This window comes from Anabas testudineus, chromosome 10 (genome assembly GCF_900324465.2).
Source record: "Anabas testudineus chromosome 10, fAnaTes1.2, whole genome shotgun sequence".
NCBI lineage: Eukaryota > Metazoa > Chordata > Actinopteri > Anabantiformes > Anabantidae > Anabas > Anabas testudineus.
This window is the reverse complement of record NC_046619.1, coordinates 13,337,587-13,357,873: the sequence shown is the minus strand read 5'-3', so window position 1 is coordinate 13,357,873 and position 20,287 is coordinate 13,337,587. Positions and strand designations below refer to the sequence as shown.

The 20,287-nt window shown below is 40.9% G+C and overlaps 1 protein-coding gene across 5 annotated transcripts in view; it reads right to left on the bottom strand.

The window, feature by feature from the left end:
* Positions 1-20,287, bottom strand: part of mid2 (midline 2) — a 116,397-nt gene that overhangs the window by 46,934 nt on the left and 49,176 nt on the right. For all 5 annotated transcript variants that reach the window (XM_026358317.1, XM_026358318.1, XM_026358314.1 and 2 more), the window contains one exon: positions 11,821-12,698. In XM_026358317.1, the coding sequence (XP_026214102.1) occupies positions 11,821-12,642 (822 nt within the window). In that variant the 5' untranslated portion in view covers positions 12,643-12,698. The remainder of the gene's footprint in view (positions 1-11,820; positions 12,699-20,287) is intronic.

Below are 20,287 nucleotides of genomic sequence, written 5' to 3'. Positions count from 1 at the left end.
TGGACCACAGCACATTTGCACTTTCATGCGAAAAAAATCCATGTGTGCTTCAAAAACACTGGGTATGCAGGGCTTTGTGGTTGAGCTGGTACATGCACATCCAACCCCCTTCTGAGACAAGGCTGCTAGGAAGAGGAAACTGATTTACGCAAGAGGAAGAAGCGATTTTCTAAGAATTATATTGCTGTCATCATCATAATCAACATGCTGTTCATTTTGTTCTTTGACTGTAGGTCAGTTGCATCTCAAAGTAGAATCAACAACCTGCCAGCGAAACATCTCAAAGAAATGACGTATTGTATTGTATGATTTAGTGGCATCTACATAATATAACATGTTAATATCGAGCTTTAGAGAAGAACGTCTTTCATCCATTTCTGTTTCCAGTCTTTATGCTAAGCTATGCGAACCAGTAATACAATGATATCCAATCCTCTCCTGATAATCTCGAATTCTGACTCAGGAAAGAGAGTTACAAATAGAGACGGTGTACTAATGTATTCCTTTAAGGAAAGAAAACAAGAGTTACAGTGTACAGTTACAGTATATAACCTACAGGCAGTAAAATCACTCCTTCCAGTCCTTTGTTTGTTTCTGTCCCCTGACAGTTCCTCTTTGTTTCCTCATTGTTTTTTTTTCTGGTATCTATCTAATAAATGCCTAAAATGTAGAAAGTGCATTATGTTTTTCTCAATTCTGACTATTACCAAAAAAAAAAACAATTTTGATCTATTTAGTATTTGCTGTTAAATGGATTGTGTTGACAGCTAAAGCCTCACCTGTGGGTTTGCTGGAGGCAGGTTAGCTCGGAGTGAGGCCTTGTCATTTAAATCTTGAGTGATGATGCATGAATCACCCTGAATGTCGACATCATGGAACCTGCAGCATCTCATTTAGCTTTTTCTTCCCTTTCACTTTGGATCTTGTACAATGTCAGTAGTCATCCTCTTCTAATTTCTTTCTCAACACCGACCTTTATCTTCTTGTTGAACACTTTTTCATTCTGTCTTTAAAACTGTAAAAACTAAACAACTCTGACATGAAAAATCTGATCTCTTGCAAAACTTGCAATGTCCACTCCTTGGTTAAATTATAATATGCTTTGTTGGAGACAGGATTTACAGAGCAGACATAACAGAAATCCCCCTAACTCTAAATGACATGTTTGATCTGATATTAATAAATTGAAGTTCTACAAGTTAATCTACTCTCTCTTTGGAGCCTGTCACCTCAGAGCCTGATGCTGCCGTACATGTCATCTTTTTAAAATCTTCAGCCACATAACAGGAACAATAATCTGGTGTGATTGACACTTGCGGAGCTGAAAGCTTTACACATGTCGGCTTCAACTAAAACCTCCAGAGAAGTTCATCTGAGCTCATGGACCACAAAAAAAGGAGGCCTGCACTGTTAGACGGCGATAAGGTTATGAGCAACACAGTTAGCTGACTTCTTTTTTTTTTTTGGGTGACAGGCTGTAAACACCTCATTTCAGCAAGCATATGAGATTGGAACACACTCATATGTAAACATGTATACAAACATATCTAAATGTAACTTCCTGAAGGACATCTTACAATGTAAACTCATCTTATAATGCAAGTACAATTTTGGACTCCTGTCGTTCTGACATAAAGCATTGATGATTTTTATTCCAGCTTCCAAAAAAAGATAAAATGCTGCATATTGTGACTGATCTCCATGTTGTTTCACTAATTCTGGCTTCCATACGTGTTTTTTCCAGCAGTGATAAGTGTATTTTCATAGCAATGTACTTCCAAGGGAAAGAAGTTTGAACTTTATTTTTAGTGAAAAAGGGCAAATGGAAAAAAATAACTACAAGAATTGGAGTCATAAAGGAAAACGGCACATAATGTCATCCAGAAAACTGTGTGAAAGAAATGGTGAGATTTTCAACCTGGAGTATTTCATCTTGCCCAACACAGTGTGACCCCCTACTAGTTCCTGCAGGCATTTAGATGCAGAACAGAAAATAGAAAAAGACCCCGACTGAACAAATCAGAACAAAATGCACACTTGTACTCAAAAAGCAGAACATAAAGAAAACACACACTCTCCTCCTCCCTTTCGCACTCTGTGGCAGTGGTCAATGACATGACAGAGTGTCTCTATTAGTATCAAAGTGGCCATATCCACCCTAACAGATGGTTTTGCCTTCTCCAAGGTGGGCAAAGTGATTTACTCTACTGTACAGGGCCTCATCTAATTGGAGGGACCATGCCCAGGAAGCGAGCCAGTAAATCATATCACAATGATGTATTTATAGATGAGGTCATGTAACTCAAGTGCTGACGGCACTACATAACATTTATATATGACACCTGTTACCATGACAGCTGCTGGCAGGATGTCCAAAAAATGAGATGGACAACACAGCAAGAGAAAAACATAGATAACCCAGCTGTGGCTCTGGTTCACTGCTATGCATTCCCGATTTGGAGTGACACCAGTGTTATAGTGTGGGGAACCACTCTGGGTAGCGTCTGAATATAGGAAAGACACATTCCCTGCATTCCTGCAGCCGTGTGTGGTTGACTTTCTGGCGTCAATATCTGGAACAGACATTCCTCTCAGCACGATTACCACGGGGAGCTGAACTTCCTCTGTATAATCCCAGCTAAACAGAAACTTCCAGGGATGGTTTTGCAAATCGGTGACGTCGGAATTACAAGTCTGAAGTTCAGTATACAAACTAGTCGATTAGAACTTTATATTTCCACACTGAAAATTAAACTTTTATGTATTTACACCTTCCTATCAGAACAGAACCATACAATAATAATGTCTTCTAATATCTAATATGTTTTCATTGTGATGATGTTTAAAGACAACACAGGCCTCAGTAATTCAAAACAGTAATTGCATCAGCTTGAAGGCTTTTCCAAGTGCTCAGGGCAGAAGTATTCCAAAGGGAAATCCCTTTTACTTTTACTGTTTGTATGCATGTGTGTATTTTATGCATTTAAAAGAAAGCTTTGTATGAATGGTGTCTCCATGTATGGAAAACCTCATGTCCACATGGCTGTTGTATATCTCTGTGGAGCTTTAGTTGACAGCGTGTTGGCTGCTGCTGTCACCACCATGCTGGCCAGGGAGGATAGGTGATGCCTTCGCTTTTAGAAACCATAAAAGAAGCATTACATGCTATAAAGCATGCATCAGTGCTCCTCTTCCTCACCGGCTTTAGGAGTAGGACACTGGAGCACAGCGACGTTAACCTGTGTTCTCAATCTCTCCGTCACATGAAATGAACAAGATCCCAAATAACTCAAGTTTGCTACATCAATTTTCAGCTATACTGTCCTGCTGCTTGTCTCTTTTCAGTGTGTAGCTAAGTCCTGTCCAGAGTCTCGGGAACTTAAATGACCTGTCCCTCTTGGACGAAGCCTTCTCACACAGGAGAGCCAGAGTAGGTTTTTTTGTGGTCTAGAGTTTGTGCAGAACAAAATCACAAGCCTGAGGTGCTGAGTACAGTTGAGCGGAGGCTTCTTTTTAAAAACACACACATTTTGTATTCTGTGCCAAAAACAATAGTTGCATTTTCAAGACTGATTGACATTACTTTTCTGCTTTATATTCAGTATTGACATTTTTGGAGCACAATAGTAACTGTAAATATGTAGTCGGAATTGGCAAGAAAGTCAAAAAATAAACCTTTAAACTTTAATGATAAGCAGCAACGGGACTGTTAAAAAAAAAACAAACTGTCTGCATCATATTTAAAACTTTCATTTACAGAAAAATACACACACTGAACATTCAAAAGTTTTTGCAACTGGTGTTTTGGTGTTGGTCTTACAGGCAACATGTGTTTCTCAGTCAGAGTTGGCTAATGATGCTAATTAATGCTGTGCGTGAGCAAATGTTTTGTGAATGTACGTTTCAGGAAGCGAAAGCTTGATGTGAAAGGAACTCTCTGAACATTTCTGTCCAAGGCAGCTGTGCCTGACACTGAGCGAGGTGGTCGACAACAGCGCGAGGACTGAAGTTCTCCTGATCTTGCCAAAGCAATTTGAATTTCTTGGCCTTCACTTTTCTCTCAAGATGCCCGGAGGAGCATTTCCTGCCAGGAGTACAGGGAGAAAATTATTATCTTAAAATAACATTAAGTTAGAGAGATCAGAGGTCATTTTGTCCTAGTTGGGACAAATAGAAATGAGTGCTTATTTCTAACAGATATAAAAATTTAAAACATATTTTCAAAACGAGCTATTGTGAAACTGGACACTTTCGCCATGTGTTTTAGTTTTCTATTAATCCAACCGGAAGAATGTCACACTTTGAAATACTGACGACCCATAGAGAGCTCAGTACTAATAAATACAGGTGGGGGTTGCTCAAAGAAAATAATGAGTTACCTGTCAATATACCTATTTGATCAACTGGTCTTATTTTGCTTCTTCTTCTTCCTCCTAACCACTGTGATTTCAAAATAAAACTGACTGACATTCACAGAATAGCAGCTTTTCTCTGTCACTGTATCCTTATGAAAGAAATGCTGCTAAAGTGACATAAAAGCAAGAATCTTATGAGATGATGTTCAAACAAGTGTGACTGTAAAGCACATAGAGGAGATTGGTTTCTCACTAAGTATTATGGACTACATCCAGTTTGGCTGTTCGCTGCTCTAAACACAGAGTGTCATTTAGTAGCTCGTCAGCTCCTTGCCGAAAGGGGAATGATGTGTTTTACATTTCAAGTTGCTGCAGCAGTGAAGCTGTTAAACAGCTGTCTTGGAGCCAGCAGTGAAGTGGACAGGGCCACTTGATTCCAAAAATAAAAAGCACTGAAAGCACAAGGAAATGTATGATGAGAAGTGACTATCACGCTGCAAAAAGGTCTTTGAAAGATCAGAAGGAATAATGCAAATGAGGCTCGATTTGCTACTGAACATCAGTCATGATGTTCCAGTGCTATGCATATATTGATTTCATAATCAATATACATTTCCCATCACCAAGGCAAAAGAGCAAAACTGCTGTATTTAAGTTTGAATGCTGAGCCCGACATTCATCAATGTTGCAGATTTTTGCATTAGACGGAGCTACATTACAGTAGCATTCATTTTGAATGATGCTTCCAGATTCTTTTAGATCTGTTAAGAGCTTCAGCTGCTAAACGCTCCACTATTAACCCTCTCCCACCAACATTAATGTTTGACATTTAGTAGTAAGAACAAACCAAATCCACTGATGGTAATCATTGTGCACAGTGATGAAGACGAGCAGCGGACATGTGTACAGTGCACACACACACACACAGCACATGCAACAAGTGCACAGGCAATAAAAAACAAGATACAGCTAGAAGTAAAAAAAAAAATGCTTCTGGAAGATCCAAGCACCCTCGATTTCTCTATCTGACTGAGGAGGATCCTGTGTGACTAGAATCAGTCAATTTAATCAAGCCTTCAGAATCATACAAATCCCCCGAAGACACTGGAATATAATTTCTAAATCAAGCCTCATAGTCATGTTCACAGACTGCGTGTGTCATCAGTTTCCTCAGCAAGAGCCCCTCCCTTTCCCTCATATAAGTGTGATTGGTTCCTAGGATTGTTGCAGATTAATAGCAGGAAGTGCTTACTCATGAGATATTGCAGAAAAAAGTGGCAATATCTCAGAGGTTGAAATCAAAATGCTTCGAAACTAGTAAAAAAAAAAAAAACCCAAAAAACATCAGCACAGCAAGATGAGTTTCCCTCCGGATGATTAATGTGTAAATCCTCTTATATTGTTGTGTGTTGCTGTCAGCTGTCTGACTGAAATACATAAATAGGAATGAGTTTATGATCGGGGCCATGTATTAGAACATATAGTTACAGATATAGAAATATAACTACAGTCATGAAACAGATACAAGATACACAAAAAAAACACATAGAACCAGTAATACATACGTATATTTTTCGTACGTTTAAACATCTACACAGCAGAATTAAAGGGATGTGAACACTCTGTGAAGCCAGTATGTACGCTGTATGTTTGCATGGCAGAAAACTTAGCGGTGGAAAAAAAGCTGTATTCTGCAACTGCTTAGTTAAAATGACTTTCCCCTGAGTGTCAAACGTGCGAGAGGCTCAGCTAAGCTCTGCTATGCTGTCAGCTTCTTACAGCTTTATGCAAAAATACACCCAGCGCAAGCCTTCAACTGCCTGAATTCCAGTTTTAAGCCTTGTAAAAGGCATAAGAAAAAAAAATGACAGGCAAATCAGGCAGGGTTTGACTAGCATGGATTTAGAAAGTAGACTCTGGGATATAAACTGAGGTTGATGGGCCTAAATGTATTGTGATGATAGCTGGTGTTTCTGAAGTTGAGCCAGGGTTTTTTTTTTGTACCCAGAAATTGGATCACTGTGATCATGAAATATCACCTAAAACAGTATTTTGTCCTATTTAGTCAATATGACACTAAAACAACCAATATGAGGAATGTAATTAAGGTTTCCAGGCTTAGCGGGCGCGTTTAACAGCAGGAAATACCGTGGGATAAACTGGACCTTTCAAAACAATTTATTTTAAATAACTGTTTTTGAATAACTACTGTAAATTGTAGTTACAGAGAAAAAACAGTTGCCTCAGACTTGAGGCAGAGTTGTGACCCTCAATTCTAAGCATGATGAACGACACCAATTTTACGCCGTAGGAGTGCCCTTATAGTGTACTACAGTGATGTCAATAAATAATAGATAAATCAAATTGATATATTTGTACCGCATTCTCAAACACAGTCGCTAAACTCGCAGATGAATACCATCAGTTATCTCCATCCTTCTGCATTGCATTGTACAGTATCGTTGCTGAGATCACAGCTCATAAAAGCATTCCACTTCCTCTCTGCATTAATTGTGCATATGCAAGATACTGTGGCTGGGAGTGATTTGATTTAAGGTTTTTTCATGACCCACTAAGTTTTATAATGGGCTGGCGTGACATATTTTCCCAACACATGCATGATGCATTGACAGGGAGTGTGCGCGTGTGTGTGTGTGCCTAGTGCAGTATATGTTCTGGGCCATGCACAAACGCACACATTCATGCACACTTGCTGATGAGCACGATGGCACACATAAGCAGAGAACTGGCACATGGAGACACTAAAAGCTTTCTACAACATCACTGGCGGCTCCGTCAGCATGACTAAGTGAGCTCCATCTCACACTGTTTTCCAGATAGAGCCATGGTTTCTCCACACATGTCAGACCTAATGGCATCTGCTTCACCACACACACACACCCACATGTGCTCGCAGGCACACACACCTGTAAAGGCAGCACACATATTTGAGGGTGATCATATACCCTCCTACACACAAACACTCTGGAGGGCTGTGAGTCTGCCTATTGTCAGCAATATGCTGCTGTGTATGTGAGTTTGTGGGCAACTGAGGATGGAGAGGATAGGTGTTACCTAAAACAAGACAGACTGGCCAGGAGCCAAATGAGGGAGAGGGAGGAGAGAGAGTAACAGAGTGACAGGAAGCAGGTGGGAAAGCTAATGTTTGTGTGCCTGCATGCAAAACAGCAAATGTGGGAGAAGTATAGTGACAGTGTGAGAGGATGGTGCCAGAGAGAGTGGGAGTCTGTGTATGAGAAAAAAAAAAAAAGTGAAATGTGACATTGCAGACTTTCAATTTCCTCCTTAAAATCATTACTGCCAGTGTTTGGCGTAAAATCAGATTAAGTCAGCTGAACTCCTTTTCTGTGTTCTGGCCCATATCTGTCTGTGTGAATAGAGAGTCAAAAAGTACAAGTAAGTTCCGTGGGTGTGGATGTGATTAAATCCACATGAATTTGCATCCACTCAAGCAAACGTGCACAAACTCGCCTCTGGATTTAGCAAAGCAAAATGGGTGTAAATACAGCAGAAGTGGAGTCAGCAGCAGAAGCAGACATATTGCATATATTGCGCAGAAAAGAGTTAGACAGTGCCCTAAGGAGCTTAGATGGAGGGAAAGTATAAGCTACGCGATGGGGATAAAGGGAAAGTAGCAGGGCTGGAGGGACCGAAGGAAATGAAAAGAGGGGAGAGTTTGAGAGCAAAGAACAGGGTGGGGTAGGTTGGGGTGGGGTGGGGGGTGTCGGTATGCTATGACTTGCCCTCTTCCAAAACAGAAATTAATCCAGTAATCGCTGGGAAATGTTTTGCATATTTCTTCCTTTTTTTTCCCCCCATGTACACAACAGTCTACCAAAGCGTGCGCGAGACCTGTCAAGACTTTGGAGAATCACGCTCACACACACAGAGACGCGCGCACAGCGGCAAATCCCACTGTCGTAGGGTTGGTGCACGCGCCACGCCACGCGGAGCTGAAGATGCAGTCTTTAAGTTTATCCGCCGCCTACGCTGAGTGTCGCTGAGTGTCACCAACGTCAGCTCTGCTACGGGCTTTGCTGGCGTGTCAGTTCATTAGCACTCGATGCTAAGGCGCACTCACTTCAAACCCTCAAGAGCCTAAGAGTCAATAAATTAACTGCCAGTAAAGCAGAAGAGAAGAAAAAGAAGACGTCTTATTGGTGTGATGTGATCCATTTATCACCATTTCTCCATTTCCTTCTTTCTTTGGCCTATTTCTTTTTGATTTACTTCTTACTGTCTATTTCTTGTACATTCAGCTTAAGTATTTTTCTTTAAATAAACACAGTACTGTTTGCTCTTGAGGTGCTGGAGGGTGAGTTCAACATTAAGACATGCACTGGCATACAATCATGCGGGCAGTATACAGACAATGTGTCGTGACAGAGCAGATCAAACAAAACCACTGCCAGATGTATACTGTAGGAAACAGCATAATTATCTGGATTATATGGATGAAAACAAAGTATCTGAATTCTGTGTAGTGCAGAAACCATCCTCACGGTCACTAGTAGGAAGATGCACTTGACTATAGACTGAGGCCACACTCCATCCTGCGTGGTGAACATGAAGCTGGAGCTGCTGCAGCATGAGAAACATGAGACAACAAACTTGACTCTGTCCAGTGCTGAGAAAATCCACCTGTCAGCACCTCTAAGGTTGATTTTTATAACATATACTGTAACTACCATGGTATTAAATCAAGTTAACCAGCTCATGGCTCCAGTCATATATTTACCTTGTGAGACGTGATGGTGGTCTAATCTAGAAAAAGCAGATTTCCTAAAATTTCAACACACAGGCGCCACCATAAATGGAAACATCGAATGTCTTCTAAAACGGCAAAGAACGAATATTAGTGTGTTTACAGTAGTGCTGCTGCTATTGGTAAGTGAACCTTCCTTGCAACACTCACATGTCTTTTTTAATGTACACAGTTCTCACCTCTTGTAGACTCCTGTGCACCGTGCTGTGCTGAGAGCACATAATATGGACTAATTTTGTCTAACCTTTCTATGAAAGGAGGATGTTTACCTAAATTACACTTTTCTCTCCTGAAATATCCAACTTTCAAAAATCCATCTTTCAAGCCCAGAGGGAAGCCAGCTTTCCTTTAATCATTTAGTGACAGTGCAGAGAAGAAATGTGGCAGGTGTTCCAGAGGTCAAACTGAGTCAAGTGAGCTCATTTATTTAGTCGTGTTGACTAGTGGCCAATAAGAAAAAGCTGATCGGGTCATTGTGGAAGCCCAGTCTTTGACATTAGTTACGAATGGCTGAATAGTCGACCGAGAGTGTGTTGATGAATGTTGGTCTTAGGCAAAGAAACAGAGGGAAAACAGAATGCAGTGGAGAACACAAACCCCTGTTTGACCTACATCTTCCATGATTAGCTATGCACAAATAGGACTTCCTCTACTCTGCCCTGCCATGAGTGAGAAGAAGATTATAAGTTACTGCCACTGGCAAGCTGAGCTGGAGCTTGAACTGGGGCTAGTCTCCTCCCAGATTTGGGGTAGATTGGGAATTTCAAAGTCAAAAAAGTTCAAAGCCTTGGCTGGGGAACCACAGAAGAACCACAGCCAGCCATGAAGTGGTGAGTAAAAGAGAGAGGGAAAGCCAGTTATTTAGAGTAAACTCCTCTGCAGTCTGTAGAGAATGAGGTGGCAGAAAGAAAGAGGGGTTGGTGATGAGGGAGAAACACTAGTGCAAATAAACTCCATGGTTGTATGGGTTAATTCGATGAGATGGGTTGTGTCTGTGAGCAGGTGGAAATTTGCTGACATGCTGGTGCAAAACTGAAAGTGAGAGCCAAAGCTTTAGAAGCACAAATCATCAATAATACAGCATGTGGGATTACATTTAGCTGAAATACAACTGGTGTTCTATGCCGCTGAACGCATCGCTGCTGCTGTTGTGCTCACTTTGGAGACCAACAAGATGGATTTTCGTTGCCCATGGAATGCCTCTTAAAACAGTGCCGACATAATCTTACACCCACGCTTTTGTACTGTGGAGTGACAAAAGCGCATCTCTAGATTTCTTTGTGAAACATACATCATCAACCTACAAAGCTACACACATCGTACACCTCTTTACAAATAAGGCTCCAAAACTGCCAATATAGCACTTTCTCAGGCGAAACTTCCCTAATCCGTGTGACTTCAACTGTTTAAGTAGGATTTTAACCAAAAAAGTATTTCATCTACTTAAAAATACAGTATTTGAAGTAGCCTATGAGGTACTTAATTGCTTCTACACAGTAAAGTATACATGAGTATGCAGATTTCATTATCATAGGACTTTCATTACCAACTCTACATTAACACTTTCACATATGGTTTTGCCTTCTGTGCAGACATATTTACACAGCGTTCCAGAGAACAAAAAGTCATAATCGCTGTTCTCATTTTATCTATATATTATTATTATTATTATTATTATCTCCCAAGCATTGTGTCAGTGGAGGGACCACCTCTAATACACACTATTATTCTGTTAATTGGTTTATGTTAGCAGTAAGGATGCTCATTCACATGGTATCAAGGGTACATGAAACAATTTCAACATAATAACCAGAGTGCAGTAATCACCGGGTTCTTCTATTAGATTTATCTATGATGCTATTAGAGGTGAATGTTTTCAACTCACAGAAGCAATCCTAAAATGATAATCGATTTTAAACGTACTAGTATTCAGTTAGTAATATAGTTAGTTAGGTACAGTTTCAGTTTCATTTTGGGAAAATTAATGGGTAAAGAGGTATAAAAAGGGCATAAAAATGTTTTAGATGCAAATACAGTATATTTAACACACACTTAGGTTCAAATTTCAGGTCAGCTGATGGGGCTGGTTGCTTTAGGTCTTTGGTGGTGAAATTGGCTCCAACTAGTTCCACCCTCTGTTGTTTTTCAGCCTGATTCAGCAGTCCCAGTCTTTACGCATAGCCACTGAAAGCTCAGTGGCCACAGGGAATGCCAGCTCATCGACTATTATAATGATTGCCTCTCTATTGCTCTCCGTCTCTCTCTGCCCTTCTCACCAGCACACCCTCCCAATTGTCTCTCTCTCTCTCGCTCTCTGTTTGCCATGTGTCTTTCTGTCCTTCTTGCTGAACAAAGGCTGGTGTGAGTGTGTGATGCAATTGTGGAGGTACTGAAAGTTCATAGTCAACAGAAATGAACAGAATGAACATCCCCAAGGTAAAATGAATGGATTAAAGATTTTGCTGTTTGGCAAACTGCAAAAAAAAGATATCACATATCAGCTTCTGTGTAAGAACAGCTTTGTTAGGGCGGGAACAGCTTCAACACTCAGCAGTAAATCATCAATCTTTTTCAGTGAAATCCTGTTTCAGGTTGTGAAGTCAAAGTGGCACACATAAGTTACCTTTTATATGTTTATACGTCATGCTTTGCAAATTGGAAAGGACATGAGGGATTTACCTTGAGCTTGTCAAAGCGTTCACTGAGGGAAGACACCTGGTGCTCTCGGTGGCGCCCCACCAGCTTGCACAGAGCACAAATGAGCTGGTCATCCACCAGGCAGTACATGTTGACCTTCTCATTCTCGTGCTCCAGGCAGGTCAGACCGCGGATGTGCGTGTCTGGCACCGGTTCCACCAGGCGGTGGCTGGTGAATGGCTTCTTATTAGGGTGCGTTGCGCGAAGACAGCGGTCACAGTATGATACCTCGCATGTGACACACGTCTTGACAGCCTCACGTGGCGGATCCTGCTCACAGAACTGGCAGCTGATGCGTGGATCCATTTTGGCGACGACACCGGGGCTGTGGTTAGCGTTGGTGTGGTTGATGTGGTTGGTGTGGTTGGCGTGCGAGTGGGAGTGGCTGGAAGTGGCCGGGCTGCCGCGCGCGCTACTTCCACTTGTGCCACCCCCGCCGCCAATTGTTCCAGCTATTGTACCGCTAATGGTGGCGGTGTAGGGCCGCTGCGGCTGCAGACGCCGGCTCTCAGTGGGGGAGTTGGGGTCGCTAAGGGAGGCCTTTTGGAAGCGGTCAATGATGTTCTGCAGCGTCACATTGCGCTTAAGGCCCTCCAGGCCGTGGTGATTCAGCGTTATGACGTAACGGCAGGTGGGGCACTGAAAGGCTGATATGGACTCAAGGGGCTTGCTAGTGGAGCAGTGAGACACCAGGATGCGGTGGGCACAATTAAAGCACAAGCTGTGGGCACAGGGCAAGAGAAGGGGATCTTCAAACAACTCCAGGCAGATCGGGCAGGTCAGCTCAGACTCCAGTGTTTCCATCTTCAGTTGAACCAATCTAAAGGTGACATCAAATCCCACAGAAGCTGGCCAGTTACCTGCACAAAAAAGAAAAAAACGTATTTATGACTATTGCAGTTCCAAATTTAACTAATCAGGAATGTCAACTTGACCGTGCTTTTGTTCTTAGTAAAAATGTTTTGAACAGAGCAGGAGAAATTGAAACCAACTACACATTCACCTATTTCTGATTTTAACTGAATCAGGAGTCCGGTATTAGCTCGGAGACAGACTAGTCTGTGCAAAATTCAGCATATTCAGGACTTACAACACTGTCCCATCAACAGTTTAAATACCAACAGTAACAATCTGGTCTGAACAGGGAAATTTATTTTAGATCATGCCAAGTCCTCCAAATCTCAGCGCCTGGCAACCTGCATATTACGCTGTCTTCCCTGGGTGGCCTTAAAACCACTGACATGAGAAATCACCAATAACCGCCTCACCTGAGCTGATCCACTGGTATAAGAGTACAGCTCACAGTGGCTCTAAATCCTTTTAGAGAAACAAAGCAAGCACCGTGAAACTACATTATTAAACTGGGCGACCCCACATAGCTGACAGTGACAATTTCACTAGGCAAGGTCATTCCTGAAAGACTGCCTTGGTCTCCCTTTGTGACAGTCATGCAGAATTTACTGATGACTAGTTTTTAGTGGTTATGACCAATGAAAAGGTACTTTTCACCTTTGAGAATGGGTTTAAACTTGTATGAGTGACTTCTCTGAAGCTTAGAATATTGTGTACATAAAGATGACCAAGTTCACAGATTAAAAAAACATGAAACTCAACTAAAACATATTATATAAGGGACAACAGTCAAGGTCCCCTCTAGTCATGCATAAAGACTTTTAAACCTAGTCTGCTTTTAATAATAACCTGTGTATCATATGTGATCGTCTCACAAAAAAAGCAGCAAAAAGACAAAACTCCTCTTCTCATCCGCGTAGGGTGTGGGTTGCTTATTAGACTGGGGTTAGTTTCCAAAACAATTATGATGTCATAAATCATGCTCATACATGCATGTAACATGAGCTGAGCACATACATTATTCAGACTAAAAAAACATATTTCCAACTGAGGGATCCAACTGTTTTTCTATTTGAACACGTTACTTGACATGAAGCTTTAGAGGGGTCATATTATGTTTTTTGTGTTCTGATGATACCTCTGCAAAGTAACAGACTCAAAGGATGAGGTGAATCTGTGTGTGAGGTGAATGTGTGTTTGCATGTGTGTATATGTCTGTACCTGCTGGACGGAGGAATTAGGCACAGGAACATTACGGTAAAATATGAGATATTGTTTTGTATTGATTACTGTATTTATTACATGGCTCATCTATTAAGTTTAATGCCCACAGTTGGTCCAAAATGTATTAAGTTAATGCTATAAAAATGACGATGACTGAATGAATGAGAGAATAAACTATATTCCTACAGGTGACACATTTTTGTGAAGGAGAGCTTTTTGTATGTAAGATGTACCACAAAAGCACCACAGGTTAACATTTTAGTACATCACATTGTTCTACATTGTTCATCTTTACCACATATTCTGACCCAAACATAAATAGCTCGAATTAACAAGCTACATTTCAAATTAAAACCCATATATCTGTGTGATGTTACACTGATACAGTTTATTGAGAAAGCATCCAGAGCCAGCAAAACATAGGGGTGGTGCTGACAACCACTCTTTTGGGCAATGTTTGGCTGATAGGAAGCCTACTGCGAGCCAGCAGAGCAGAACAGAGTGGGCTGAGGGGAATGGATGCCTAAAAGACAGAGGAGCGCAAATGAACCATTTTTTTGTCTCAAGGCCAATGCAGCTGCTGAATAAGGAGGCATTTGCACTTTATTAACTTGGAAATCATATCAGCGGAGCCCCAGAATAAAATCTAAACCTTAAATTAAGCATTATACTAAGCCACTGTAAATACGGTCTGTCTGAACAGGCTGTGGGTCGTGTGTCGTGTTAGTGTCTTCCCCAAGAACATATCTGTCAATGCAACTATACGAATCCAACAACACGTAGTATGTATAGTGCAGCTAAAATATGTCTGTGCTAAGACCTTAATTACAGAAGCCTGACACCAGATGAATAACAAAATTCCTGTTGTGGGAAAAATAACCGGTTGGACAAGGCAAAACTTTCTCCTCCTTATCTATTTAATTGCCCATAATGGAGAATATCAAATTAGCTGTGCCATTCACAGCCCATTTGTAAAAACTTTATTATGCTGTGACACCATCCTAACTTGGTGGTGTGCAGTCAGTCGCTCTGAGAACTAAGCAGTACAGATCCACCCATAATCTCTGGAACCAACAAAAGACCAGCTAAAGACAGCGCTATATAAAGACAGAAACACAGTTCAGAGGCTCAAACTCATTTGCACTAACACAAGTCTCCTCCCTTCTGTTGCACCAGAAACTGTGTCTCGACTGTGAGCTGTGTTCAAAGCAAACATGATTTGAGCAGCGGCTAAGTGCTTGGGATAGGCGCTGAACTGAAGGAAGTAGTTATATGCATGCAGCAGCTTCATTATGTGGAAATGAAATAAATAACTGCTCACACCCAATCATGCAGATATTGCAATGATAAAAGGTGATGGGCTTTGTGCAAATAAGTGTGTGTGTGAGAGGGGGAGAGGCATAAGAGTATACATTTTAGTCATTTCTCTGTGAGAAAACAGTGTGTGCGTTTGCACAAGCAAATAATGTCCTCCAATATTCACCTTGGCTGCTATTTATCAGCTGCTTTATATGGTTGTTATCACACAGTCTGGCTGTGTTAGGGATAACGAGAGAGGGGGAGTTCAGAAGCCAGCTAACAACAGTTCTGCTTCATCAAACCAACAGTGGATCTAAGTAGGTCTCCACTGTTTCAGAGTGTTGATAACTGGGGGCAAACGAGGGCAAAGAAACTGAGAAACAGGATGTAGGGGAAGGTGGAGAGGGGAGGCAAGGACAACTTTCAATACCTTTCAATGACAAGCAAAGTTGCAGGTCCCATGGTCTGAAAAGTCAAGGTACAAATATGAGGTAATTCTCCACAGCCTGGCATCTACAGTGAATGAAACAGCTTTAGGCACCATATCATTGCAGTGCTAAAATATGTCAACAACAGGAAACAAAAGACATATTCATTAAGCTTCTCAGGATATGAACTGACTAAAGATCATTAGGCTACTGTACAGTACAACAATGCAAACTTTAACTAAACTGATGCAATGATTCGCTTCGAATCTCTCTCTCTCAGTTAATCAGAAACAAATCATGCTTATCCAACTGTTTCCAGTTCCACTTGGAGACATAAACCATGTGTTATCCTTACAAATATGGTGTTATGGTGATCTGTTAAGAAAGCAGTATCATACCAAAATAAATAAATAACTCTCAGTTATTAAACCACTCAAATCAATAGACAGCGGATGTTGACTGTTTTCCTACATTTTTCCAATTGTCCAATTCATGTCTTGACTGAATCAGCAGTCTCACTCGATTCCCTGTAGGACAGGGCTCAACAGTGCTGCTTATGCTGATGCTAATGTGACTGTGTTTAACGGTGCATGGTGTTATAATTAACACCGAGCTATAACACAACATCAGCAGGCTCATTAAGCTTTAGCGATGTCACTCTGGGGAAACTGTGTCGGCTATCAGAGACCAAACCGCTGGCTTTATGGTAAAGGCATTTGTTCTGCAGACAGGAAGAGAACACACAGAAGTTCATAAAACCATTCACACACACACACACACACACACACACACACACACACACACACACACACACACACACACACACACACACACCAGACCTGCACATTAACCAACTCTTTCTGTCTCCTTGTCTTTCCTCATCTGCCATTCTTGCTAAGGTGAAGTGCCCCATCTGGAAGGGGAACAGCTTGAGCTGGTGCTTGAGAAAAAAAAAAACACACACACACACACACACACACACACACACATCACAGACAAACACAAATTCAAGCAGATGCACACACACACACACACATTGCAAGGCACCCACTTTAATCTATTGTGTTGATTATCGTAGCAGGATTTTTTTGTCTGAGAGTTCTTGATGATGATTCATTAGTCTGTCTGAAGAGGAAGGACTAGATAAATTATTTTCTTTGGTACACAAATACACACAAGACTATGAATTCTAATTTGCTTATGCTTCATATTTTTGCTTCCGACATCCTTATAAACCCACACAAGGTCACATGCTTAAAGAGATATGTTGGGTCTGTTCTTTGGGAAAAATAAAAAAAAAAAAAAAAAAAATGTTTATGGACAATCTAACAGCTAGGTTGCTACTGTTAAGGTCAAAATTATAAAGGTCACGAAGACAGTTGAAAATGACTGCTTATTAAAGATTATAAAAACGTTTTATTAGCTTATTCAGTGTCAATGCAAAGACTCAGTGACAAACAGTGTTTGTGTGTGACTGACTTCATGTAAATGTGGCAGCGCTATAGTTATGAATTCCCCTACCAGTGTAAGAAACACGACTCTGGAGGAATACCCTCAAAATAGAAAACACAGCAGTGACATTGTAGCTCTGTCAATTTACAGCCACACTGTAAAAATCCGTCATTCAAAATCAAACCCATGTGGACGTACAGATGCATGAGAATGACCTCACATTGTTGACACACGCATAGAGAAAAGGTATTTGTGGAACAAAAGTGATTATGCTTGTATAAACAATCTACTTGTAAAAACCAAACTGCTCCCCACTGGATTGTAGTCGCACAGCTGCACAACCAAGACGGAAGCTTAAGGGACGCCTGATGATGCTGGGATGACGGGTCACCAGTCAAAACAAATCACCACACCTAGACTGCCGAATCGAGAACACAGCTACATTTCCACTGCAGCAGTTTTATTTGCCTTTTACCTTGAATTATATTTAATCAAGATGCCTTTTTCTATATTTGCAGGTTATAGGGTTTGTAAAGATGAATTTTATGTTCACTCCGTATTTACAATGCCAATTTGTTGCCCCTATAGCAGACAAGTTGAAAATACAAAAGATATCCTGATAATACTGAATAGACGCAAGCACTACCTTATCTAGGCGCTATGTTAGAATTCATCACTCTGCAGAGCAGAAGAGCAGGATAATAGATTATACAGATCTTAACAGGGAGCATGCTTGCATCGATGTGTATATGTAGTTGTTGAACCCAAACAAGCACGCTGACACAGCGCCAGCTAATGACAGATGCACTTAAACACACACAAACATACCAGAAGCCTTCATCACTGGTAACTGATTCAACACTGTGACCAATTACAGTGAATCACCAGTTTTTATTTTTATTGTTTGATGGATAGTGTGTCTGCCAACCTTCACCCTCAGCACCACACCCCACGCCTTCAACCACAACATCTCAGCAGTGTCTACTGGAGTCTGTCAAACACAAGCTTATCACAATAAAGGTAGAGTTACATAAAATCACACAGTTGAGCTTTAAAGGCTCCACAGAGCAAAGCAACAGTAAACAACAGCAGCAGGAGGTGTGTGTTCTTCCTTTTGCAGCGACTTAGGAAAACTCACCCTAGACATGTTTTTCCCCTGTGGGACATTAAAGCTTGAATTCTCATTATGAAAAAAAAAAAAAGAAACAAACAAACAGGAAAAAAGCTTTCATTCATCATGACCGAAATGCCTCTTTGTTTTGCTTTTTGGTATAAGGCAGTAGGTTAAAAATAATTGAGACATTTTCCATCAAACAGACAGTATAAAGAACAGTTAGCTGAAGCCTTAGGCAGCGAGTTAGTTTACAATTCCTGTCCCTTAATACTGCAAGTGATGGAGATTTGAGAGGGAATGTAAAAACTCAAAACTCTACAATCCATCTGACAACCACTTGTTATGAGGAAAGCTGAAATAAAGCAGTGCCAGCTAACTAAGCCAACTGTTTCAGCTCACACCTACAGGAAATTAAGGTTGGACAATTTGGTGAATAAGTTTACTTGCTTTCTTGCTGACAGATAAATAAGAACACTGATCTCTCTCCTGTTTGTATTTTAAAAGTGAAGCCCAATTATCTTAGCTTAAAAAAGAAAGTTTTTTCTTTCGAAAAGCAATAAAAACCTACCTACCAGCACGTCTCAGTTATTAAAACAATATATTCCATTTATTGAACCCTAAACAAAAACAAAGTGTAAAGACAACACATTGATTTCATGCTGACAACTTATTTTCCTTTTTGACCAGAAAAAATCACATCAGCTGAAAACAACATCGCCAGCTAAACGTCACTGGTGTGTCACCTGGCAATAGCATAAAACCTGTTGATAAAACAGTTGCTATTAATGTTTTAAATCATGTCCAAACCGGAAAAATGTTAGAGATACTCATAACAAGTAAAATAATTTCTCTGCCTTAAAACTGCCTTAAAGAAAATAGAAAAACAGTGGCACAGTAAGATGGTGGTTTCATTTCATAGGGTATTTCTCACTTAAACAAGAAGCTTTCATTCGTTACGTCATACGTTACATTTTAACCAAATAGTACACGTGGAGTCAACAAGTCTTTCCACAAAGAACGGCTTCACACATTTTGGCGTGGCACAGGTACTAATTAAGGGTGCACACGTATAAGTAAATAAAGCACTAAACTAATAAAACGACCTTAAGGCAGCACTGCTGTATGAATGCTTTCTTTAGTGAGCGCGTTTGACTCTAAAGTTCCTTCCTGAAAGGTGGCATCTATCCTAATCATCTCAGCTGAGCAGTTACCTAAACCAAAACAGAAAAGGGACCTCATTCTAAAGAATTCAGCTAAGTTCGTGGACTGAAACGCTGACATTGTATAGACAGCAATTCATTTGAGCTACTGGGGTTAAAAGTACCCACGTGCATATGATACATGTCAGGACCAATCACTGCAGAGTTTTGCCAGACATCATCAGGAGACCGCTACAGTGTGGTTTTGGAAATAGGAAATTAGGCTGCCCCCATAATGAGAGCCCTGCAGTTGCAGAGACACACCAAAACCATACATGTGACTATAAACATGGGATTAAGCAGCACATTAACTTGTTGTATTACATTTCAGCGCACTCTTTGACAGGAGCCATGTGTCTCAAAGCAGCTGTTTCACGAGATGAAAAAGACTTTCTGAGCATATGTGAAACTAGCTTGGGTTTCTCCAGTCACTCCCTCTATTCTCATTGTTCCCCTTCATCTTTTCCCCGCTTCTCCTTTTACTCTCACTCTTTTTCCCACCTACACCCACTTAGTGCTTCCTTTCTCTTCCTCTCGCAGCATTTCTTTTCCAGCCTTTCTCTCTCTCTCTCTCTCTCTCTCTCTCCCCCTTTGCTCTGCAGCAGACCTCAGGATGGACTGGTTTCGTCAAACATGTGATTCCTATTCATAGAATGTAAACAGTAATACAGCCAAGCCGGTGTTTCCATTTCACGTTCGGCACAGTTGAGCAGGCCGGCTTAAGCTTAACCCCCTCACTGCTACACGACAGTTTTTCAATTTCAATTCCAGTGTGCAACACTACAACACAAGTGATTCAACAATTTCAGTATTTATGTGTGTTTGTATTTAGCCACATGTTCTCTGAAACAGATGTATCCCCCCTTAGTAGGGAAGCATTT